Source organism: Fusarium oxysporum, chromosome 1, assembly GCF_000149955.1.
Source record: "Fusarium oxysporum f. sp. lycopersici 4287 chromosome 1, whole genome shotgun sequence".
Taxonomy (NCBI): domain Eukaryota; kingdom Fungi; phylum Ascomycota; class Sordariomycetes; order Hypocreales; family Nectriaceae; genus Fusarium; species Fusarium oxysporum.
Genome location: NC_030986.1, coordinates 2319743 through 2342805, shown reverse-complemented (window position 1 = coordinate 2342805; position 23063 = coordinate 2319743). Strand labels below are relative to the sequence as shown.

The 23063-nt window shown below is 49.8% G+C and overlaps 10 protein-coding genes across 10 annotated transcripts; 6 read left to right on the top strand and 4 right to left on the bottom strand.

The window, feature by feature from the left end:
- The first annotated feature begins 2334 nt into the window (after positions 1–2334).
- On the top strand, positions 2335–7365 carry FOXG_00225 (uncharacterized protein). Its single transcript, XM_018376424.1, has 2 exons — positions 2335–3722; positions 3791–7365. The coding sequence occupies exons 1-2, from the start codon at positions 3355–3357 to the stop codon at positions 6696–6698; spliced, it is 3276 nt and encodes a 1091-aa protein (XP_018231988.1). The 5' UTR covers positions 2335–3354; the 3' UTR covers positions 6699–7365.
- A 170-nt stretch (positions 7366–7535) lies between these two features.
- Positions 7536–9831, bottom strand: FOXG_00224 (uncharacterized protein; the record flags this gene model as incomplete). Its single annotated transcript, XM_018376423.1, has 2 exons — positions 9686–9831; positions 7536–9628 (listed from the first exon to the last, which is right to left on the bottom strand). Exons 1-2 carry the CDS (start codon positions 9687–9689, stop codon positions 7536–7538), a joined length of 2097 nt encoding a protein of 698 aa, XP_018231987.1. The 5' UTR covers positions 9690–9831.
- A 271-nt stretch (positions 9832–10102) lies between these two features.
- FOXG_17836 (uncharacterized protein) lies at positions 10103–11794 on the bottom strand (the record flags this gene model as incomplete). The annotated part of the gene is made up of 3 exons (XM_018397825.1): positions 10103–10998; positions 11047–11236; positions 11288–11794. The coding sequence occupies 3 exons, from the start codon at positions 11792–11794 to the stop codon at positions 10103–10105; spliced, it is 1593 nt and encodes a 530-aa protein (XP_018231986.1).
- Positions 11795–12200: 406 nt separating this feature from the next.
- FOXG_17835 (uncharacterized protein) lies at positions 12201–13954 on the bottom strand. Its single transcript, XM_018397824.1, has 2 exons — positions 13889–13954; positions 12201–13833 (listed from the first exon to the last, which is right to left on the bottom strand). The coding sequence occupies exon 2, from the start codon at positions 13473–13475 to the stop codon at positions 12225–12227; it is 1251 nt and encodes a 416-aa protein (XP_018231985.1). The 5' UTR covers positions 13476–13833; positions 13889–13954; the 3' UTR covers positions 12201–12224.
- Positions 13955–14657: 703 nt separating this feature from the next.
- Positions 14658–14837, top strand: FOXG_17834 (uncharacterized protein; the record flags this gene model as incomplete). The annotated part of the gene is made up of 1 exon (XM_018397823.1): positions 14658–14837. One exon carries the CDS (start codon positions 14658–14660, stop codon positions 14835–14837), a length of 180 nt encoding a protein of 59 aa, XP_018231984.1.
- Positions 14838–15287: 450 nt separating this feature from the next.
- Positions 15288–16869, top strand: FOXG_00222 (uncharacterized protein). The gene is made up of 2 exons (XM_018376422.1): positions 15288–16120; positions 16175–16869. Exons 1-2 carry the CDS (start codon positions 15574–15576, stop codon positions 16474–16476), a joined length of 849 nt encoding a protein of 282 aa, XP_018231983.1. The 5' UTR covers positions 15288–15573; the 3' UTR covers positions 16477–16869.
- Positions 16870–16999: 130 nt separating this feature from the next.
- FOXG_00221 (uncharacterized protein) lies at positions 17000–18457 on the top strand. Its single transcript, XM_018376421.1, has one exon. It carries the CDS (start codon positions 17239–17241, stop codon positions 18172–18174), a length of 936 nt encoding a protein of 311 aa, XP_018231982.1. The 5' UTR covers positions 17000–17238; the 3' UTR covers positions 18175–18457.
- A 15-nt stretch (positions 18458–18472) lies between these two features.
- Positions 18473–19440, top strand: FOXG_17833 (uncharacterized protein). Its single transcript, XM_018397822.1, has one exon. The coding sequence runs from the start codon at positions 18731–18733 to the stop codon at positions 19010–19012; it is 282 nt and encodes a 93-aa protein (XP_018231981.1). The 5' UTR covers positions 18473–18730; the 3' UTR covers positions 19013–19440.
- A 206-nt stretch (positions 19441–19646) lies between these two features.
- Positions 19647–22987, bottom strand: FOXG_00219 (uncharacterized protein). Its single transcript, XM_018376419.1, has 4 exons — positions 21589–22987; positions 21448–21535; positions 21202–21400; positions 19647–21152 (listed from the first exon to the last, which is right to left on the bottom strand). The coding sequence occupies exons 1-4, from the start codon at positions 22603–22605 to the stop codon at positions 21101–21103; spliced, it is 1356 nt and encodes a 451-aa protein (XP_018231979.1). The 5' UTR covers positions 22606–22987; the 3' UTR covers positions 19647–21100.
- On the top strand, positions 19723–20899 carry FOXG_00220 (uncharacterized protein; the record flags this gene model as incomplete). The annotated part of the gene is made up of 2 exons (XM_018376420.1): positions 19723–20652; positions 20702–20899. 2 exons carry the CDS (start codon positions 19723–19725, stop codon positions 20897–20899), a joined length of 1128 nt encoding a protein of 375 aa, XP_018231980.1.
- Positions 22988–23063: the final 76 nt, after the last annotated feature.

Here is a 23063-nt window from a genome sequence, read left to right as displayed (position 1 = left end):
TAGCTTACCTTATTAATCTTGAAATTAGCAAGTGCTACAATACAACCAGGCCACAGGGTAAGTCAGTAAGTGAGGCATCGAAGTTGGTACATGTCTGGTGACAGAGCCAAGAAGTTGCGAGATAGGCTATGTAGATCTGCATGTGCCAGTTGGTCAGCCGCGTGGCCTCCACTGTACATCACCATCAGACAATAGGATCTAGGAAATATCATCAACGGGGAGCAGGATATTTCATGCTCCGATGGTGGCTGGATGGTTTTTGGGTGGGCGACTGAGACTGTGCTACTGGCGAGAGGGTGTAGTTGAAGGGTGAGGGAGAGGGTTCAGGGGTCTAGATCATTGATGGAACCCTATGATGACCCAATGATGAGCTGGCAAATCATCGAGATGGCGTTTTGAATGATTTTCTAATGACGGGCGAGATAAAACATGAGATATTGACATGGTAATGATGCGGCTGGCTTAGAATTTACTAGAAGATGTCGGGTATATCGATGGATGGGGGGCCTTTGAAGCGAAGTGGAGGTTGATGGGGACCTCAAAACCAGATTCCAGGCAACAAAGAGGGAAGGTATATATCATCGCTTAACGTTGACGGAGGAATCGGCAGCAATTGAGGGACAAGGGTTGTAAGTGGATTGTGTCACTGGGGCTAGTAAAACAGATCATCTCTGTATGTAGAAGGATTACTGATTTACGAGCTTATTCCTCTGCATAGAGTTCTTGATGACAATAGAAGAGACTGCCGGTATAAACCGTATGGTTACGGTAGAGATGAGCTGAAGATTAAGACTGGAGCGCATGGATTCCACTGTTATGGGTGGATGGAAGGATGTTGCTGAAAATAGCCCACTCGGTTGGTCCGTCCACATGTTAAGTTTGGCACTACTGTAACAGGCTCTCGTGAAAATGGTCAACGAATAGGGCCAGAGCAAAGGTCAAGATGGGAACGGGAATACCCACGCTGACCCAACTCCCGCTCGTATCTGCGCTGTGCTCCACGGGGCGAAGAGTGAGTCGAGGTTGGCAGAAGCAACTGACATGAAATGGGGTCCTTCTGTTCTGTAACGTGTAGTTCGATGTGGTGATGACTAACAGCTCAGCTCATCACAGACCCATCCCGCATTCAGATATCGAGACCTCAGCTGCTGGGAAGAAGAGACTGTGTCCGACGTGAGTTGTAACGTGTTATGGCGTCCAATTAAGAGCCTGCGGTATCATGTAAAAGAGTAAGCAGCTTATATGTGCACTGCATACAACGTTGTATGCGAAAAGCATCAAATTCAGAGAAGTAGCCCAGAGAGGTTCAGTGACTGTGATATACGTTGCGTTCCGCTCCATCGTGGCTGTGGCTGACAAGATGGCCTCCTTGCATTGATGAGTTGGGAATCTGGAATTCTAGCATATTTGCTCCGGATTCAATTCAGAAACTGCGGGCAACGAGTTGGTTAGGTATGTTGGTGAGGAGAGAAGACCACTTTGAACTCGAAATATCATGATATATAACCTAGGTAGCAACACGTCGATCAAATGATGGAAAGATTTGTAGGTGTTGTCCAGCGGCCGTTGCCCGTTTTTAGAAGGGACAGCTCCATCATCGGGCTCAATCTAAGCCGCAAGCCATGACGTTTTGCGCTAAACGTCAAAGGCTAGCGCAGATTGGGATCCAATGGGAGGGGATTTGTTTTACGAAAGCTGCAGGACACAAGTATCAGATACTCGAGGTTCAGAGAAGGGAATCCCTAACGGAAAGGCAGTTCTATGTAGTAGGACAAGAACTGCAGAGGTTGGAAGCAATCATCACCTCTTACATGCAGCATCTCTTAAATGATAATTTGAACTGGTCGCACAAATCAATGGAAGTCTTCTCCTGATAAGCATCCATGACTTGAGCCCTGAGATGGCCTGAGATAAAGATAGGACATGCGTTCTTAGCGTGGACCCAGCCACAATGCCCAGCTTTGAAGCAGACACCAGAGCCGATAGCTCCAAAACCGAATCCTTCCATCTACCTATTCATTCCACAAAATCTCACTCGAGGCCAGGTGTCGAACTCCTTCGTGCCAGGGCTGATTAAGAGGAGATTTAAGCGTAAATCATGGTGCATTATGAGACACAAGAAGTATGAGATACGGGTCAGTTGAAGAAATTCCTAGTTAGAGCTCGTAATGCTCACCAGGAAACAACCCACTTACACTTGCAAATCCTCACCAAGCCTGCCAGGGTTTCGTTTACTACGGGAAGCAGAATCCCGTCCATCCAGTTCAGCTCCCTACAGCCAGCAGCTAGTTCAGGTGCACTGCCGTCTGGCCCGGGGCGTCTTACAGGCCCCTCTAGCGTTTTATCCCCAGCGCTGACTTGACATGTACCTGATACTTCTCCATGGGTCCCCCGTTAGATTGTTCTTCCCACTTCAACGACTGGGACAAGGGCGTCTCTTTTCCCTTGCTGCCCCCCAAAAAAAGAATCCATCCGTCAGGTTCGATCGACACACGACCATTGCATTGCGCGCACAGCAGAACCTACCTATTCGCTCACGCATTTTGCTACTCTACTGTTGGGCCTTTTTTTCCTCCTCCTCCCTTTGGTTTCTTCCTTCCTGCCTAATTCTTCACTCGCTCGTTCCGTCAATCGATTTCGCTTCGCTTCGCTTCCCTATTTCTGTATTTCAGGTAGCTTCATCAGCTTTGTCTACCCATCGTAGATAACTCTAGTAGCAATCAGCATTTGATCCGTGGTCATTTAAACAAACATCATCTCACATCCGTTGCCATCTCGAGAATCACGTCGCTCACTCCTTCGTTCGTTTGCTCGTTTGCAGGTCGGTCTTCTAACCTTCTGTCGGCTTACTCTTCTCGACACCCAAGATGATCTTCGTCTGAGCCACCACGAACCTCCCGGATCCGATTACTCGCCTTCACAGTTTGACTCCACTGGCAAATTTCAACAGTCTTGGTTATTTCAGCTTCTTGGATAGTCTTAATCTCGAAGCTATGCAGCTTGGTCTGACCAGTCAACAACTTGTCGACTGTTCGCAAGATTGCCGCCCTTACTCACACCATCGCGGCCTCATCCAAGACCTGCCCAGGAGGCGACATGTGGCACGGTCGTCGAGATCCCCGATATCTGGCTCCGCGCCTGCTGCCTTCGCTCCCGTAGATTCTTCTGGCCACTCACGCAATCAGTGTTATTCCACTACCATGACACAAGCTGTCCCTCGACAAAGGGCGTGGCTCCCTCGATATAGCACGATATCCCGGTTGTCGAAAAGTCTACTCGTCGCTCTTCTCATTGCAATGCACGCCATATCGCCTGCTCATGCCGTGAGGATCCCTTTCACAAACTGCCTCAGCGATGCCTACCGCTTGCACGAACCGACGAGGCTGCAATGGGTTCCCTTATACGCCGATGCCGTCTTCGATACCGAGAACGAGAAACACAACCTTCGAGTTATTGTTTGGGGAAACGTCACGGGTGCCCGAACGACCAGCGCGCTGCCACCGCCCGATGACCCTTCTTGGAAGGATGCCAGCGATATCAATGGGCAAAATCGCCGAAACTCCCCAGAAGAAGGATGGCTACAACACTGCTACGACTTACTTCCCCAAGGTTCACTTCTTGACATATGTTCCGTACAACAACGACAAATTTAATTTCTGTAACACTTCATTGGTAAACGGATCTTGCCCGCTTGGACCTTACTTCGGAGAAGTCGATTATAGGTACGTCCTTGTCCATAAACTACTCATGAATTGAAGTCAAGACAGATGTACTGACCATAAATTTATAGTGATGCATACAAGTTACCTTCTATTAACATCACATGGGACGCCTACTCAACATATGCGTTTGCGTCCCTAGCACCTAGTATGTCGATTATTGATGGGACTCGCGATGCTCCTCAGATTGGCTGTGTTTCCATGGCGGTGACTCCGGATCTGGGAGGTCTCTCGTGGCTACTCAAGTTTTTACCCATGATAGTGCTCCTTTTTACAGGTTTTGCAGTCGTGTTCTCAGCCATCTTTAGTCCCTGGGGCTCATCTGATATCTTCCACTGGACTTCCAATTATGGTCGAGATGTTGATCTGCTCCGTCTTGTCACGCCGGGCTTTGGAGATTGCCTTCAGTATATCCAATTTATCGCGCTAAGCGGTGGCCTCACTCTTGACTATCCCGGCTTCTATCAACCCATTGTCAGCCAGATGGCCTGGTCGACTCTAATGTTCAACGAGAGCTTTGTCGCCGATGCCCCATCATGGCAGAGCGTTGTCGATGGTATTTATGTCACCAATGCCACTTACGGACTTCAAGAGCTTGGTCAATTGGTTGGCATGGCTGAGAGTAGAGATATCTGGGCCGGTATGATGGTTTGGCTATGTGTGTGCATTGCTTCTGTTACCGCTCTAGTTCAGGGCGCATTTGCAGTGCAGTGGTTATTCCGAAAGATCAACAACACCCCGGAGGAAGATCTGCGTTCAAAGAACGTCCCCTTTTCCGTTGGCAACGCCGTCCGCATTGTCTTCAACTATTTCTTATTCCCGATCATCGCCCTGTCGTGCTTTCAGCTCGTCACTGCTGGCGATTCTCCGACCTATACGATTGCTCTCGCCGTCGTTACCTTGGTTTTCCTCATAATCTTCGCGGCATACCTCTTTTACCTCATAATCAGAACGAGGCCAAAGTCCGTCCTCTACGATGATTTGCCGACTGTTCTTTTATACGGCCCTCTGTACAATACATACTCCGACGAGGCTGCTGGGTTCGCTCTCATTCCCGTCTTCCTAACATTCCTCCGGGGTATCACTGTCGGTGCCGTGCAGCCTAGTGGTATCGCTCAGGTGGTACTGCTCGCCATTTGCGAAGTGATTCATATCCTTACCATCCATGCCTTCCGACCGTTCCAGCGTTCAACAGCGATGAATGCTTATCATACACTTTTTGGAGCACTTCGTCTAATTTCTATCTTACTAATGGTAGCATTCGTGCCTACTCTTGATGTTTCTGAGGGCGACAAGGGTTGGATTGGTTACATCATCTTAGGAATCCACGGTGCGGCTTTGATATTTGGTTTCTTCCTCAACGCCCTGCAGACCATTATCGAGGTCGCGGCTCGCATGCTTGGAGCTGGCGGAGACGACGCTCGAGGTCTGACCCGTGGTGGACTCACAAAGATCTTTGGTATGCGACAGCTGTCTCGCCGCAACACACAGCAACGTAACACTGGTCCATCCCGAGCAAGCCAGTTGTCGACAGCAGCAATGTTGGACGTGGACGATAGCGGGAAGTCAGGATATGCCATGCCAAGCGGAAGGGTTCGAAGCGAGTCTGGTGCTAGTCTCGGTGGACTCATGAACCCTCGGCATAGGAGCAGCTCGGCGCTCGATAGCATCGATGTTTATTCTGGCATGCCGCAGAACGTGGATAGCAGCAGCTCATACATGCCCAACACCCCTGGGGAGAGGAGTACATTTTCATTCCTGCCCTCCCCCAGCGCTGCCCGCCATCATCCTACACAATCAATAGATGCTGCCGATCCCTACTATCGACCTCCTCGAAGACGACAGACGATGAACGAGTCCATCCACTCCGAAGGACCTGGTGGCTCTAACGCAGCAGATGTTAAGGGCGCTAACCCAGCTGGAGGTCTAGGTGATCCTGCAGATATGGGTGCGGATATTTCTCGAGGAGCAACACCAGCGCCCCCTCCCGCTGGATACTCTCAAGCCAGTATACCTCCGAACCGACCCGATTATGCCACTCGCGAGGTTGACTTTTACTACGGGGTTCGTGGACCCGCCTTGAACTCGGACGGCCCGGGCCGGAAACTTGGAACTGGTCCCGCCGATCCAACTGGTCCTGTGGCTACTGCCTCGGGCTGGTTCCGGAATCTATTCGGTGGAAAGACAAAAGAGAAGGGCAAGGGTTTCGAGGTTGTGAGGAGCTCACGGATGCCTCCAGCCATGATGGCTAGGAATGGTGGAGAGTCGCCCCCTGAGGGTATCCCAGTGGCTATGGGCGTACTACGGAACGGTCCAATTGACTCAGATGATGAAGACGAGCCTCGACCAAGGCGGTCTCCCGGACGTCAACCTCAAAGTGCTCTACTAGATGACAACGGTGATCCTCAAGACTCTGAGCCGGAGAGTCCTGTGCTGGAGCGACCCCGACGTACTTTCAGTGCCGGCAGCGAGAGTTTCCCTCGAGAGCCAAGCAAGTCTTTGTCCAAGGCGCCTCATATCGCACTGCGCGAAGCTGAGGATGACGATGCCCCAGAGATTCCTCGGAAGAGCTCCAAGCGTGCTTCTGGCCACTTTGGAGGCAGTGATCACAGCCGAGCACCATCTCTTACCCTCATGAATATGCCAGGCTCAACGATATCCTTTGAATCCCAGTGGCGAGGAGAACCCGATGCTGTTAGCCACACTTCAAGTCACCACCGAGCTACACTATCAGCGTCATCGCGGCTACCGTTTGAGCGAACCAACTCCCAGAAGCGATTGTCGTCCAATTCGTCCATGGAGTTCCCCGGCGAGTTCACCAACATCGACTTCGGCCCTTCAGTTGATGAGCGGCCGGCCAGCTTTGGCATGGTGTCACAACATGGTGTCAGCCGAGTTGACCCGTTGCACCGTGACGTGGATCTGCTCGGCAGCTCCGCCGAGCTTGTCGAAGATCCTCCTGCCAGACCTCGCACTTGATACTTCTGCTGTTATAGCCAAGTAGGAGGTCTATTGGCCACTCTTCTATTTTGCTTACCATAACATACTCGTCGATATGATCAGTCACTACACCCTTCTCGGGTTTCAACCTAATACTAGTTTCTTTTTTGTTTGGTTGCCTAAAGGGCCAAAACCATGTACACGATTTATAGACCAAGGTCCCCAAGGTCCTTGCACATGAGCACACATGCTCACCTTCCCTCATTTTTGGTTATGAATTGAACACAATTCAGTCGCAGCCGCAGGTTCTCACGAAGGAACTCGAGCTCTGAAAGTACAAGTGAACGAGAAGGCGTTACATACGGGTCTTTTTATGGCAAAATTTCATTACTTGAGCCTGACTGCCTTGAGTCAATTTTCTTTGTGTTTAGGGATATGTTCTTTTTGAGAATGTCCATACTAGCGTTGGCGTAACAAAAAGCTGGTTCAGGGAGGGGGATTTACACAAGGGGTCATCAAAGCCCCAACATGTCTATTGTTTTTTATGTAGTAGGTTTTGTGGGAATGAAAGTGTAGTTATATAATTTTGGAGGGATATCCTGTCAAAGGTTCTGAGTATGACTCACCATCCTGGGACGATGAAGAACCAGGATTTACTAGGCACAATTCTAATGAGAAGTTGTAATGATCATTGTACTTGATCTCGTTTATTTGTGCACGTTTTAACAGACGATGGTCTGTTTACATGCAAGTAGTCTTTTTGTAATACGATAAATAGTCCCTCAGCAAGATATGCATTTGCTACGCATCTGGCATTTCGTCTTCAGTTGCAACAGTATCCTTTGTTATCTGATACCTTCGTGTCCCTTTGGTATTTCACTTCACCGAGATAAACCCAATGCCTGACCGAGCCTTGCGCGCCGCTTCCTTGAGCGCCTGGTCCTCGACATCAGTCCACTTGACACTCAGGTCGTTCCAGTTCTTACCGGGTGTGTTGTACTCCTTGCGCCACTGGGCCTGCACCTTCTGCAGACGCGACATCTCGCGCGGGTCGCCCGAACCGCTGTACAACATGAAGGCTGTGCAGGGCGGCAAGGCATCATAGATGCGTGTGAGACGCTCTGTAAGGCGTACGAGGGCCTGCTCGAGCTCTGACTTGTCGGATGGGATGGCCTCAGAGTCTTGTGGAGGACCACCGTCGCTGTTTGTGTTGTCGACACGGTTACGGTTCCACCAGCCTTGAAGGGCCTCAAGCTCTCGCATTCTCGCCCAGACAAAGTCAACTCCGCCGCCGCGGATTTCGAGGCCATCCGGGTCTCCCTGCACAGCACGAATTACGTTGTTAGTTACATCCTCGTCGTTCTTACAGCCGAGCTGATGTGTTGCGCCGGCTCCAGCCCCCTTGGAGGGATCGCCCCAGTCAACAGCTGCGCTCGTCTTGCCGACCTCAGCGCCACCTGCGGTTCCCCCCTGGGCCTTGTATGCAGTTCCAGCTCGCGCTAGTCGGCGGAACAAGTTCTCTCCCTGTGAGTCAGATGTTCCCCAGGCCTTGCCCTTTTCACATTTTTGTTTGACAAGATCGAGGCAGGTCTTAGAGTCTTCGATGCTGTCGCGGCCATTTGCGCCGACTTTTTGAATCTCCTTTGACAGATATTTTTGCGCCAGCCATTTTAGAGACGATTTGAGAGGAGGACCGCGAGGATGCGGATAAATGATGGATGTGTCGATGATAAAAGGGTGAGAGATGCGGAGAGCCTTGGTATCTGACTCTAAAGAGTGTCCTATCAAGACTGTGCGAGGGGTCAGCAGTTCAAGTAGCTTCTGCTGGATGTCATGTAATGTAGTTGTTACAGGTGCAAGCATCTCTTCTGTGATGCCAGAAAATTGGGTGACGTAGTCGATAATAGGCTTATCAGGCTTGACAAGTTCATCGAGTACAACGTTGCCGAACCAGTCGACTATGCTGATTCTCGTCAGAGAGAACTCGTTCTCTCCAGTCATACACATTTCACAATCCAGGGCCAGAACATTTCGTCCTTCTGTGATGCTGCCCTTTTCAATTTCGTCTTCTGGAACTTGACCTTCTTCAAGGCTTTTCACATGGGTGATGACCCATCCTTCGGGGAGAACGAACTGGTCTTTGGCAGCACCTTCCAGCATAGCTGGGTGAACCAAGTAGCCGTTGTCAGTCAGATCATCGACTGTACAAAGGAATTCAGTGATGCGTGCTCTCTCGTTCTTCCATCCCGAAGGCTCATGTGCTGGTTTGATGCCCTTCTTTGTCCCATTCTTTTCCTTCGGGGTGGGGGTTGTTAGGAAAGCGGCCATGGGCGAATGCATCTTTCCGTGTCTATCATCACCTGGTGTCTTGACGGGCCATAGATGCGTGAACATGTCCGCGAATGGTTGCAGAGCCTCGGGTAGGCGCTCTCTCTTCAGTGGTCGGGGATAATAGTCGTCCGGCGACGCCGCAACAGCGTTTTCCTCCTTATCAGCATTGTTGTATGTATCGAAGTCAACGTCGTGCTTGAACATAGCCTCCTCAATACCGGGTATCATTATAGCCACAATCTTTCGGAACGCTGGGCGATGGGTAATGCCGATCCATTGAGGACCAGCTCCGTCGGCAAAGATATATGTAACCAGGTCTCGCATTTGGGAAATATTGATCTTGGATTGCAGTCGCGCATTAGGCGAGAATGCAATGGTGGGATAATTCTTGCCAGGTTTAGGGACCTTCTTAAGCTTCTTTGAAGCCCGTGAAACGACCTGCCACTCTCCGCCGTCGTCTGCGTCATGGGGATTTGAACGCTTCAGGCTGCCGTCGCTTTGTGTTGAAGCATCCTTCTCGAGAGTCGCAATGGCCGTCGTGACAGAAACACCTTGGTCGAACTTGTCGGGCGTTTGGGCCTCATCTTGATTGTCGCTTGAAGAGACCTTGTCGATGGGATCGGGGATTGGGTCAGATCCTAGGGCTGTAAGGGCTTTGTTGACGAGTTTGGCAGCTTTTCTCTTTGCTTTCTTACCCATTATGAATTTTACACGAGTGCGAGCGCAAATAATGCGCCGCTAGAAGGAGAAACGTGAAAAGAGTTCACGTCGTGAGGTAACAATGTTTAAGGAAATAAAAAAGAATTGCGATCCAAGAATGCAGATGCACTGCTGTGCCAAGGGTACGTACCTGTTTGCTTGCCAGGCGTTTTTTCAAGGGACTTTACCTAGAGAGTGGGGCGCAAGCTTGTTGTGAGAGCAGCCAATGAGAGTGTCTGTAAGCTTAACCACTTTACGCGTCTTGCACGAGGCAGGAGGGTTGAAGTAGATATAGGAATCTATATAATCATGTAATGTTACGGTACTCAATAATAGGTCCAAAGTCTTCAAGCATCTAAATTCCTGACTCGCGAATCTAGTTGGTTCCAAAACCAACACCAAGTTATCTCTATTTAATAGCCAAAGTCCATCTCAAGTATCTCAAGTCCCAAATTCGCCAGAGAATCTACTTGCTTCACTACAGCATACTCAAAGAAGGCTCGAGCTTGTTCACCCTCAGGATCCTCTTTCCAGGCGTTAATAAGAGACAACTCCTGGTCTCTTCCTGGTAGTTCATTGATCTCATCCAGCATCTGCTGAGCAGTGGCCGAGACTTCCCATTCTCGAACATAGTCTCCGGGAACAGACCGTATAATCATGATGAGAAGCATCTGGCACAAGGAAACTTGGTCAATGTCCTGCAGTGTCTGAAGGGCCCTCTGGTTAACATCTCCTTTTGATGCCACGGCTTGTGAGTTACCGAGTGAGGCTGTGTCAGCTGCCGTATTGGCGAGTAATTTGGCGACGAGTAAAAGGCCCTTGATGCGAATAGGATGACATGGAAAGACATGTCGATAAGGGTCGCTGGAAGTCGCAACGAAGCATGCCGTAGTTAAGGCATATATGAAGTTGCTTTCTTCGATGTATAGGATTGATACCTCAGTCAGCAGCTGTGGGAGTGGTGATACTGCCCAAAGCTTCTCGGCTGTCAGCCCTTTGCATTGCTGGTAACGAGCTCGAAGTGCTCTTCGACGATTCTCTGGTGATAAGGCAGGGTCTTTCTCATCTATTAAATCAGACAGTTGCTCGCTGAAACTCGTCGCCGTTGAGGCTTTTGTCGAATCTGTTGCAGCAGGGTGCTTGCCAAGCTTGCCGACATCAGCGACAAGGCTATGGCGGTTCATATTGATGATTGGAGAGCCAGCACAGACTTGGTAGACGTTGAGGTCTTTCTCGCATCTAGGGCATTGACAATCAAAAAAGTACGGTGCAAGTGCATGTTTTCTCTTGGACCGAGGGAACGTGTAATCTGATAGCATGTCAGTGGGCATCTTGAGGATATGACAGGGAGACATACCCGTGTAAGAGATCTCAATCTCTTCATCGACTTTGATCGGCTTTTCAGCTCTAAGTATGGCCTTCCTGCCAACAAACTGCACCATGGCATTGGGAATGCAGGAATGGTTGGCCATGGCGAGCTTTGGTTCGAGAAAGATGCCGACCTGTCCAAGATCGGCATCATATCTATGAAAGGCATTTGTCTGAATCTGTGATATGTCAGTATATTGACCTGTTGCCGTACATTTCTGAGGACTTACCTTGCAGAGCAGAGCCAGCGTCTTCTGCAATTCCTCTTGACCCGTGCCCTGCCCAGTAAACGCAGTAGCACCCATGGCCATCATCTCCATGTCAGCCCATTTGTCACTCTTCCTCCAAGACTCGACATTTCCTTCAAGGTTCTCCAGCGCAGCGCCAATACCAGGCTTCACCAGCGCCTGAATCACTGCGCGCACAGGCGTCGGTATGCCCGGGTGTCCTTGCTCGGTCACTTTACGCAGTAATTTGCACTCTTTGGAGTGTACTGCAGTCCAGTTTGCAGATTGACAGGCGGCATCGCAGTAGGACACGGCGTGGCAGCCGGAACAGGAGCGTACGTCAGCCGGCTTGAAGCAGTGGCTGCAGATGGTTTTTATGTGAGATAGTGAGGGGATGAGAATCGTTGGTGTGAATGGGAGGATGATGTCGCCTGGAGAAAAGGCTCTGGTGGAGAAGATTCCACGACCTTTTTTATCATGCCTTAGCTGGAAGGGTACGTCTTGATTCATTTTAGACGAGACTGAGGTTTGGTCCGAAAGAGCCGGATAGCAGAAATACGTATCAAAACGGGGCCGATTGTGGTATATAAGTAGGTACTTATCTCAGGATTCGGGTGTCAGCAAGATCCATGAATGTTTTGTTGGTTGTAAGATGGAGTAAGGCCAATGTCCGAAATTCTCCTGCACCGAGCTCAATCTAGCGAACCACATCAGGATCAATCCTTCAATTGCACCACATTTGGCACAGCAATCTCACATGCAGAATGTCGCAATACTCAATTTTACAGCTTGAAATAGTTGCTCTATGCTCTGCTTATAATAATCTCGCTTGCAGATGCTATGCTGTGCTGTGCTGTGCTGTGCTGTGCTGTGCTGTGCTGTGCTGTGCTGTGCTGTGCTGTGCTGTGCTGTGCTGTGCTGTGCTGTGCTGTGCTGTGCTCTACAATTCAACGCGAGGAGGCACCTTTCCGCTCTTCCTCAATGCCGCAAGCCGATCATGTAGATCCCGGCTCCAATGTCCACTGTCTCTCTTGTTCTCCTTCAGGATCCTCGCAACATGGTAGTCCCAGCACCCCTCTCCGGTGCTTGTCTCAAATACTCGACATTTTGCGTCGCTGTCTCGCTCTGTGCGAGGCCACTGACCAAGCTTTGCACCCATATCTTCATCCAAGAAAGTATCTAGAACCAACTGGCCGACCTTGCGCTGTGTAGTATCCCATTCTTTGCCTTCAGGCACGAGCACCTCAAGCAACAGCTTCATGCCGTCGTTCTTGAGGAATTCATCTCGGATGACATCGCTCTTGATGAGGCCGTTGATGGCTCCAACCTTGGCTTTCGCTGTAGAGGCCAACGTCTTGGTGCTGAGCGACGATGGAACATGAGCGGGCACAAGAGGTGTATAGAAAGACTCCTTTAGAGACTTACTGTTGCTCGGGCACTGACCCTCCATGAGACCAGGCCACTGCTTGGTGATCTCTTTCAATGCCGCAGCATTGTTCTGCAGCGCGGCCCCGAGAATGGCAGCTGCTTGGTGATCCCGAGGAGTGATATCCGCAGGGTAAGCAACATCTGAATCCGCCATCATGCAGAAGAGAGCCTTCAACACCGCCGCGTCTTCGGTGACCTTGAGACCGTAGTAAATATCATGTGACAGTTCTTCCATTCCCTCGAGCGCATCGTCAAGCTCCTTGCCTTGGCCGGTCTCGCCAGCCTTCAACATCTTCATGGCGGTGAAGAAGGGCTTACCGACGAAATCCTCCCCCTCAGGCTCCTTGATTTTACCAATAGGTTCATAAGCCGGGGCGCCCCTGGGAATTTGGGGATCCTCCTGTTGCTGCTGATCGACGACAACAACAGCTTGGTCAACCGGGAGGCCTTCGAGTGCAGGGTTTCCTTCATCGAGGACATTGATCTTGGCCTCCTTCTTGCCGTTGGACATATTCAGGCGAACATGGAGTCCGTGGGGAAGTTCCTGATCATCGTGGACGACCTGGAACTCATCTGTTGGTTGAAACACCTTTGGGTAACAGTCTTTGGGGTTATCTGTGTGGCAGATAAGTTCGACATCTGCCTCGGGAGATGGTTGTGAGGCTGGAGCTGAGGCGAGTGTTGGTGCTGCGAAGATGCAGAGTACAATACCCAGGACGAGGGCGATCATGAGCGACAAGGATTTTGCCCTTGAGGGAGCCATACCGAATATCTGATGCTTTAAACAGGCGAGAGCTCTTCAAGGTTGAATGGCGAAGGCGGCCAGGGTCTAATATTTGATCTGAGACTAGGGAGTATTATTGGTGATTCTTGTAAACCCTCGAGCAGAGTATTGAAAGGGCAGATTTAAAACTGTAGAAGGTCGGAGAACTCAAGGGTAGATGTCTGCAGTGAGTTCAAGGGATTGTAATGTAAAATGGTGACAGACTTTGGAATCAAAAGTGAGATAATAGATAGGACAAACAAATAAATGAATATGCTTTCCCGTTATATGCTATGAAACTCCAAGATATGACTCAGTCGAGTAAAAGGACACTTCTTTTTATCATAAATCGAAGTCACTAGAAATGCAACTTGTCAGGATCCATCAACGCCCGTGCCACTATGGATGCTCACTGTAAAAAAGAGTTTTGGCAGGTTTCTATTGGTTCCGAGCAGCATTCTCGATTAGTCATGCTTCATATGGCCTTCATGTAAGTCAATATCATGAAAAAGATTAACACGTCAACTTCATAGTTCTGATGTAGGTTTGATTCAGATCGCTGCTTGATAACATTCAAATCGTGGTATTGTAACCCCACAAAGTCACATGTAGCGCGATTATTGAGAATGTCTCACAAGTACCAGCCTTCCCTTTCCACGAGGGTCAAATCAACATTGACGACGATCTCAACGGCCAAGGAAATAGCTTATATGAGGTGTTTAAGACTTGTTCATATGATATTTATCCTGATAAAAGGGTTCATGTGATGGAGGGAGCATAAGTTGAAGGGGCTGGCGGGACCAGAAATAGTTTCTTGTCGCAAACAGCTCTATTAGAAGATTGTCTCAGTGCGGCCCACGACCCTGCAAATTCCTTCCGAGGGGCTCCAAGACAGGACGATTCTGACCGAATGCGGTACTGAAGCATGGAATAGACTCATTGTAAGTACACTACTCGTCATATGGTCTCAATGGGAGAAGGGAGTAAGGGATCTCAAAGGACATATAAGAGCGAATAGCCCAGTAGAGTTTTCGTGATAGCAGCAAGCACATAGTCAAACCAATTCGTTGCATCACTTCAGCTCACAGCACAAAATGTTGTCCTTCAAACTCTCCTTCTTCCTAGCCTTCTTCCTTTGGGCCTTCACTCTCGAGGCTGCACCAGCAATGCACCATCACCGCCATGGTAATCAACATCTTCGACACCTCCACGCAACAAGAGCAGCTCTTCTGCACCGCGCAAGATCACACTATCTCCATGGAGCCCCCCAAGTTTTGTTCGAAGAGCCTCAGAAGCCTAGTCAGAGTGTGCGAGCACAGGCTGTACCTGACCAAGAGATGCACCATTCCGTGGAGCGGCTGACGGTATAAATATTCAGTGGTAGGTGACAAGCCCACGATTAATATGATGCATATACTGACTTGTAGAAGAACAAAGTTTTGCAATAATCGGGTGGAAGTGATGAGAGGAAATCAGAAGCTGGCTCTTCTGATATTGGCATGTTGGACGGAGTTTGTTTAATATTGGATGGCCATATGGGCGTTGGTGAGATACTTGAACCAAACATGGTTTATTATCTTATATGTTACTTTCAAATACTGTAACTCTTTGATTTCCCACAGTTTATAGAATTTATAAGATATTACTGCTCAAATTCTAGGTTTACCAAGCGTAGAAAATGAAATGCTGTCCATCTGTAGCACAGTCCATGATGACACACACTGTCTTATCCCCATGAGACGCCCTGATTGGCCACAGACACCAAAACCCTCCGCTGGAATTGGAGAGCTCTCCCTTACCTCAGGTTCTAATCTGGAGAATCTGTCCCTGGGAGTCGACTCTCGTATCCCGTTCCTCTTCATTTCCGTTTTCATTCCCATTTTCCCACCGTCATCTTCGGCTCAACACCCCAGCCGACCGATATTTCTCTCACTGTCCTTCTCGTCTTTTTCGACGCTCCTTAATCATCGCTATCCGAGACAATCCTGCTGCTCCTCCATCAACTCCAATCGCTCGTCGCGCGACGCTCAAGAGCTCTTGACCAGAGCTCGCTCCCTAGCGCACCCACCCCTGGTCCCGAGATCATCATCCCGCCGAGATGCCTTCTCCACGCCGAGTACGCCTACTAATCCTGGCGACGATTGGCACATTCATCTTTATCCTCTTCTACACCTCAGGATTCGACTCGCATCACGATGCAGAGACCTACACAGGCCAGGAGTTCATCAAGAAGACCCAAAATGCCATGAGCGCAAACGAACCCCCGGCGCCTATCGTCGACTTTGCAACTGGAGAGAAGGCTGGACAGCCTCACGCTGATAAGGATGGAGACGGTGATATCGACGCAGACGACCAGAAGCTAGCTGCTCAGATGCAGGAGCGTCTCAAGGCTGCCGAGGCCGAGGCGAAGGGCAAGGCGAACGAGAAGGGAGGTCTGCGACCTGATCCTCCCAAGAAGCTTGTGGGAGTTGGAAGTTCTGCGGAAGGTCAGGATAAGGACAAAATCGTCAAACCTGTTGGCGGAGTGTCTGGCGATATTCCAGCTCCTGCTGCCGCGGCCGAGAAGAAACCCGAGACAGAGACGAGGAGCAAGGAAGCAATTGCGGCTCGCGAAGAGCTTGACTCTATCCTCAAGAAATCGCCCGGTAGGTCTCCAAGAGCAAACACTAGAGGAACCATAATCACTAATTGTCATCCAGTCATCATCTTCTCAAAGACGTACTGCCCCTTCTCGAAGCGAGCCAAGAGCCTTCTGATCGAAAAATACTCCATCACACCCGAGCCCTATGTCGTTGAACTCGATATCCATCCCCAAGGCCAAGCCCTGCAAGACCAACTACTCGAGACAACCGGCCGAAGGACCGTACCCAATATTATGGTCAACGGTGTGAGCCTGGGAGGTGCCGACGACATCACCGAGATGGACCAGGCAGGCAAGCTCGTCGGCAAGATTGTCGACCTCGGAAACAAGCGAGTCGAGGTTCTGGAACGAACCAAGTAGACTGCGCGCGCACACTTTTTTCTCTCCTTTATGACCTCTTTAATCTTCACGGGGCACTTGTACAAGGATTTACTGCTGGGTTTTTGGGTAAGAAGGGACTGTCATTTTGGGCCTTTGGCAGCATGATTGGAGTCTGGGCGTCTGGGAATTCCTTTTGTCACTGTGTGTAATGGTGTCATGAACGGAGCACTAGGGAAGATACTCTTCGACCAACAATGATGTACACAACTACACAGCTAATGAATGAGATATATATACCTCTATATCCAGCCTTTCCCTTATTTGCGTGCCATTCCTCTACTTCATGTATCGAGTAACGGCATTCCAGCCTGATCCTAAAAGTACAAAACCTTATCGGATTGAGGTGGTGACTTGCTTCGTTGGTGTAATCTCATTAGCGCCATGAATACGGAGTCAAACAGGATTGACACTGACATCCCAAGTAGGCAGGTCTTGTAAGCCAACCCAACCAAGCTTGGCCATTTCCTACCGAGGCATGATTTTTGGCATAACTTTAACCAACATAACATATGAAGTTACATTTTGGTCGCATGCACTAAAGCGAAGCCATGGCATCATGACTCGCAGCCCAGTTCATCATGTGAGGTTGATTCCATCTCTGATACCACTACATCATCGGTTTTGAAGCTTCTATGTGTTGCATAAAGTTCGTATGACAACCCGCATCATTTCCACCTTCCTTGAGTCTTGTTGTTTTGCATCTAAAATGATCCCTCGATATAAACAACATCTGAATTCGCAATGGAGTTCGCAGACACTATGACCAGAATACTCGCGGTCCCGGAATTGCTGGAACTCATCCTCTTACACCTTGACATGAAGACACTTCTTGTGTCTGCATCGCGGGTATGTCGTCACTGGGCTGCGATAATAGGAGAATCTCCCAGAATACAGCAAGCGCTGTTCTTCCAACCCGTGTCTTCGGCAGGGGCCCGAAGACCGCAGAGTTTCACACTCAACCCGCTGCTGGTTGAAAAGTTTGGACGATGCTTCTTCGATATCGATCGCAAGTACACGTACCTTCGAAGAGCAGACTCGTTCCTTCGCTTACCTTGGGCTCCCGAAGGTGCGATTAAAGCACAAGGGGAAGCAAGAAGCTTATCTATGCTGGAGAAGACGGAGCGGCTTGAGAACTTCACAATGGGCACTTCCAGTTGGCGACGGATGCTTGTATCTCAACCACCGCCTCCGACTATGGGATATCTGAAATCAGAGGGCTTTAACATGTGGTTCCGCAATGTTCGCACTGCTCTTATCAAGCCAAAATCCTCACAGGGCCTCTGCATGGGTCAGCTATACGACATGGTTCACAGCACAACATGCCAACCGGAGAACTACTCTATGTGGTACCGGATCAGCTGGGGTGATGCGCGAGAGACGCATCAGACCCAACTTTGCCGGGAACAGTGCGAGCTGCTCTTCGGCGCGACTAATCTCGTGGTTGAGTTCTACAGTATGGATGGAGGGGATTGGGACTGCGGACCGTGGAACATAGACTGTGTGAGAGAAGTGTTTACGTGTGCCGATTGTTGTGGTGGTAGAGTTGAGAAAGGGGAGGAGGAGGCTAATTTGGAGGAGTTTGAGACCTTGGGTTTGGATGTGCTTACATCGATTTGGTGGCATAATGAGGAGGATGATTCAGCTGTAGATGTCGATGCGAAGGGTTATGGGGTATAGCCAGTGGCCTCAGCGAATGGCTCAGAGAGTTTGACGTGTGAGTGATAGGGAGGGGTTACATTGGGTTGTCTAGACTGTCTGAACAGCAACTAACCGTGAGGAAAGGGAGATGTCTCTGGAACGTCGCATTGTATTCGAATTAGAATATATGAGACCGTTATGATATGAAGAGAGATTTGATAAAGATTAATGATGTATTACTATGTCTTTTATTGTATCAGAGCGACAATACCATAGTAATTCCTTGAGATAAGTGGAACTGATTAAGGTTAATGAAAGTGGGTTCACCCTACAGTAGCGCGGGGTCAGTAACACTACCACCAAAGATCTAGACCCTGAAAGGCAGACAAGGCAAGAGGCAGACAGATAAAGTCGGGGAAGAGGAGAGGAGGAGATAGGATAGGACAGGACGGGACAGTACCTACCTTCCTATCCCTTGCCTCCCATATATAAAGCTTCAGCCTCACCCCCGCCATTTTAGCTCTCTATCAGTTTAATATCACTCATACAAATAAAAGCGTCTCCTTCTTTTCAAAGTCAATTCGTCTGTCGCAAAATGGACACCACAAGCGACGCTGCCTCTGTCCTCTCAGGCTCAACCGTCTTCTCCAAAGAAGCCCAGGACCATGTCTCACCGACAAAAGCCGACACGGAGATGTCTACAAACGAAGCCGCAAAGCACCGCAAGAGTATGCGACAGCGAGTTCGCAATGTCGTAGCCGACCTCGGACGTCCTCCGACTGCGAGAGATGATGCCAAGAGCGGAAATGTCACGCAAAAGCATGTGGATGTTGGGCCTGCGGCCGGGACGGTCCTCATGGGCTCTGCCACCGTCTAATGCAAAACCATCGAATATTTGAGGCTGGGAATTTAATGGGATGTATGGAATGGATCAACGTTTTGGATGGCTGGATCAGATACCTTTTACTGTACGAGTTATGGCGTTGGAAATGAGTTAAATTGGATTTCAAGTGTTGACCACCATTTAACGGGGCCATTTATTGGTGATGGCATGATTGACAACTAAAGCAGCATGGAATCCTGATATTGAATCACGCCTTATCACTACTATCTTCCATTCAGCTCGATTTTGACCATTTATTACTGCATCATTGATTAAATACTTTCCTCTGTAAGACTTCATCTTACATCAGCATATCCACCTCAGCCTTGAAACTCAAACCCATTATCGTTGAGTCCCATCTTGCACTCGTGGGGTCCATGAACTCTACCCTGCCTTGCCGCTTGCTTGCATCTATTCACAAGGTCGCCTTGTTTTGAATACGAAAACATTGTGCGTGTTTCCTTACATATGTAGAAACTTCGGTGGGGCTCATTTAGGCGTTCCACGGAGTTCAAGCTGACAAATATCTACGTTTTAATAATACGACTATATATGCATTACGCATTACGCATTATCAGGAGATGAGATCGCGAGTAAAGTAAAGAACAGTGAAGTATATATAACTCTATAGAATTGCTATGTCTGCAGAGTGACATCGATCTACTCATCAAGCCATTCATCACCTACACCGAACCAAGCCCGTCATGTCTTCTATCCCCTCAACTCAGCAAGCCATAGTCCTCCCTGCAAAACGCACCCCGTTCGCCTTTCAGACGGTCCCTGTGTATCCTCCCGCCCCTGGTGAAGTCCTAGTTCGTGTTGCCTGGACCTCTTCAACTCCTCTCGACCTTCATCGTGCCGATGGCGGTCTACTCATCTCCGAGTACCCGCAGCAAATGGGCAGTGGAGGCGCCGCTGGAAAAGTCGTGGCTGTTGGCGATGGCGGTGACCTCAAGGGGCTGAATGTCGGAGACCGTGTCGTTTCCTTTGCTTTCCATGGTGGAAAGGAGGCAAACCATCAGGAATACATCACAATCCCTGCATATCTTGCTTCTAAAATCCCAGACAACATTTCTTACCAAGAAGCGGTGACAGTCTCCGTGAATCTCGTGACTGTCTTTCACACTGCCACTGCGGATCTCAAGCTGGAGCTTCCATGGCCTGTCCCGGAAGGTTACACGCCAAAGCAAGCTGATGACCCTATCCTTATCTGGGGTGCCTCGAGCAGCGTCGGCATCTATGCCGTTCAGGTCTTCAGGCACTGGGGCTTCAAGAACATCATCGCTGTCGCAAGTGAAAAACAACATGAGTACCTTCGCAGCATTGGCGCAACCGAGACTTTTGACTATCGAAAGCAGGATGTTGTCGATAAGATTCTCCACTTCACCAGTAACAGAACAGAGCCCAAACTGCCTTATATCATCGACTGCATTGGTTCTCTAGAGGGCACTCTAAAGCCTCTGTCCAAGATTGCTCAACGCGGCAGCACTGTGGCCGTTATGCTCCCTGTTATTCTCAAAGATGCCACACTTGAAGAAGAGCCTGAGTATGAGATGGACGTCTCCAGGGTGTTGGTCGGGCAATGGGCCGATGGTGTTGAAGTTCGCGGTGTGCGAACACATTTCTACCTCTCCGTAAGCCACTCTTAGTCACCTGAAGCGACCAAAGACTAACATAAACTAGAATGAGTTTCTCAAAGAAAAGGCCCAACCAGAGATGGTACCAAAGCTACTCAGAGACGGCGTCATTACCCCCAATAAGTATCGTGTTGTGGAAGGTTCATCGGCTGTTGAGAGGGCCCAAAGGGCATTGGATATTCTGAGAAATAAGGAAGTCAGTGGCGAGAGGCTGGTCTGGAGGATCACCGAAGATGAGGTCTGAATAAGCGTCAAACACCTGTCGATATAGCATCATTGCAGTAGCATTTGGTTGTCACTTGTGAGTTTCTGAATAGTTACCAGCTCAACAATTTGTTTGTAAATCAACCTGATCCGTGATATCGTGGACAACTTGGTGAATACCAGCACCCTGACGCCTAACTACCATTACAAAACAAATGAGACATCCGTTACTTGCGCAGAATCAACACGCAGCACCCATCATGAACTGATCGATAGCTTCTGGGCCCATTTGTCTGTTTCATGTTAGATATAATAACAAACTCGACAGATGGAGTCACTTACGCAGTAAGCATTAGCTTCGTAAACTCATCAACATCCTCAGGCTGAGCATGCAACCAGACACCCTTGAAGTCGAGGTTCCGCACCGGGTATTGTGGTTTGGTCTGCCACGCACGGTAGAAGGCCATTGATGAATCGGCTTCCCAGAGGTATCTTGATGCAGTGAACTGAAAGGTTGGACCCTCCATGATACCGCAGGGTGCTGCGAAAGTGTTAGATATGAGTACAGGTAAAGAGAACAAGACGTACGCTCAAGGGACTTGAGTATGCTTGTCATGCACACAAAAGCAAATGACATGACGGTAGTTCGGCGTATACTCTCGGCGAGCAGCCAACTCTATCTCAACGTCAGCAAGAATCCTCCATGGCACAGTTCTTTGATCATCTTACCTCCCAGCTCGGTGGAGGTGGACCTTTCATCGTTGTAGCACCAGGTTCATCCCCCACTGACAACTCCTCTTCCACCTCCTTGAGAGCAAACATCCACGCCATAAACTGCGACAGCTCGCGCTCGCTCGTTGCCCTCAGAGTAACGTCACCATCAAACATACGGATAGAGTCCAGAACAACCAGCGCTTGCACCCGCGCCAGCTTCTCCGCCGGCGTCGAGGCCCGCTCACCCTCGCGATGGATCTCCTTGGCCATGTCAGTGATGAGCTTGTACACCCAACCTTTGTTCTCGGGAGTTCGCGCTGAATAGGCTGACGCCGCTGAGAAGGCTGCTAGCATGGTCTTTGGGAGGTTGGAGCCGTAGAGACGGGGGTGGATGAAGGGCAGCCGGCGAGTCCGAGCGAAGTCCCGGTAGAGGTTGGTGATGATCTCTACAGTGTATCCCACGCGGGTACGAGGGTCGTACACGTCCAGCGGGTTGAAGTCGGCCAGGCAGGCATCTGCTCTATCTAGAACAGCCACATCGCGGATGACGACAGGCCCTGCTGGCACGGGTGGTATACTGAGCTTGTTGTTGCCATAGTCTCCCATGTTCCATAGCTCGGAACCGAGAGATGTATCGTTGGCCATGAGATGGTCGATGATGGAGAAGTCAAGGGGAGAATCGAGCTCTATCGACGATGTGGTGACTCTGTCGAGGCTATCGGGCGTGGTGTTGCTGGTGCTGGCACTCGAGTCTGCTCCCAAGTTGTTGATATCAAAGCCCATATCAAAATCAGGGACTTCGTTCAGATTATCAGTAGCGCCAAGACCGGCACACAGATCGTCGTCGTGAAAGTTGGCCCCTGGCGGCAATCTCTGATATACACAGTCGAGGCCCTTTGCCGCACAGCGAGTACAGCGGGGAGTCTTCTTGTCGCACTTGCGCTTCCCTCTCACGCAGGCGTTGCAGCTCTTCTGTCTCGAAGCAGCTGAACGGTCCATCTTGCGCGCAGCCAGCGACCCGAGTGAGTCCATGATATATGTACAAGTGAGATAGAACGAGTGAGTGGATGGATGAGAGTAGAGGCGAGTGAGAGTGAGAATGATAGAAGAGGAGAGGCGGAAAAAAGGATCCCAAGAATGTCGACGGACTTGACGTCGGAGAAGGAATAGGCCTACCAGAGTGAAATATAATCAAGAGAATGGAGTAAGAGGAACCCCTGATGCATCCTCTTTGCGGACTTTGTCTGGTGTAAGCCGTAAGCATTAGCACTGTTTTCTTTAGTCAATCGTCAATGGTTACTGCTCGTCTCTCAGACCGAATCGGGGACTTTCTCTCTTGGGCGGGGCCTCCGCAAACTCCGCAAGTCCGCAACCCCCAACTCCGCCCGGGCTCGGGCTGCCCCGTATATCCCGTATCCCTGGCTCCGGTCTGAAGGTAAACAGTCCAACTGTGAGCTGCCCAGTGCTCATGGATCATCTTGTCTTTATCT

What these genes read in the sequence shown, in the direction of transcription:
- FOXG_00225 (XM_018376424.1), top strand. Translation starts at nt 3,355, where the DNA reads ATGCCTACCGCTTGCACGAACCGACGAGGCTGCAATGGGTTCCCTTAT. An exon ending in TTCGGAGAAGTCGATTATAG is followed by an intron (nt 3,723 to 3,790) that starts GTACGTCCTTGT and finishes ATAAATTTATAG; the next exon opens with TGATGCATACAAGTTACCTT.
- FOXG_17835 (XM_018397824.1), bottom strand. Translation starts at nt 13,475, where the DNA reads ATGGCTCCCTCAAGGGCAAAATCCTTGTCGCTCATGATCGCCCTCGTC.
- FOXG_00222 (XM_018376422.1), top strand. Translation starts at nt 15,574, where the DNA reads ATGCCTTCTCCACGCCGAGTACGCCTACTAATCCTGGCGACGATTGGC. An exon ending in TATCCTCAAGAAATCGCCCG is followed by an intron (nt 16,121 to 16,174) that starts GTAGGTCTCCAA and finishes ATTGTCATCCAG; the next exon opens with TCATCATCTTCTCAAAGACG.
- FOXG_00221 (XM_018376421.1), top strand. Translation starts at nt 17,239, where the DNA reads ATGGAGTTCGCAGACACTATGACCAGAATACTCGCGGTCCCGGAATTG.
- FOXG_17833 (XM_018397822.1), top strand. Translation starts at nt 18,731, where the DNA reads ATGGACACCACAAGCGACGCTGCCTCTGTCCTCTCAGGCTCAACCGTC.
- FOXG_00219 (XM_018376419.1), bottom strand. Translation starts at nt 22,605, where the DNA reads ATGGACTCACTCGGGTCGCTGGCTGCGCGCAAGATGGACCGTTCAGCT. An exon ending in CACCTCCACCGAGCTGGGAG is followed by an intron (nt 21,536 to 21,588) that starts GTAAGATGATCA and finishes ACGTTGAGATAG; the next exon opens with AGTTGGCTGCTCGCCGAGAG. An exon ending in ACGAAGCTAATGCTTACTGC is followed by an intron (nt 21,153 to 21,201) that starts GTAAGTGACTCC and finishes AACATGAAACAG; the next exon opens with ACAAATGGGCCCAGAAGCTA.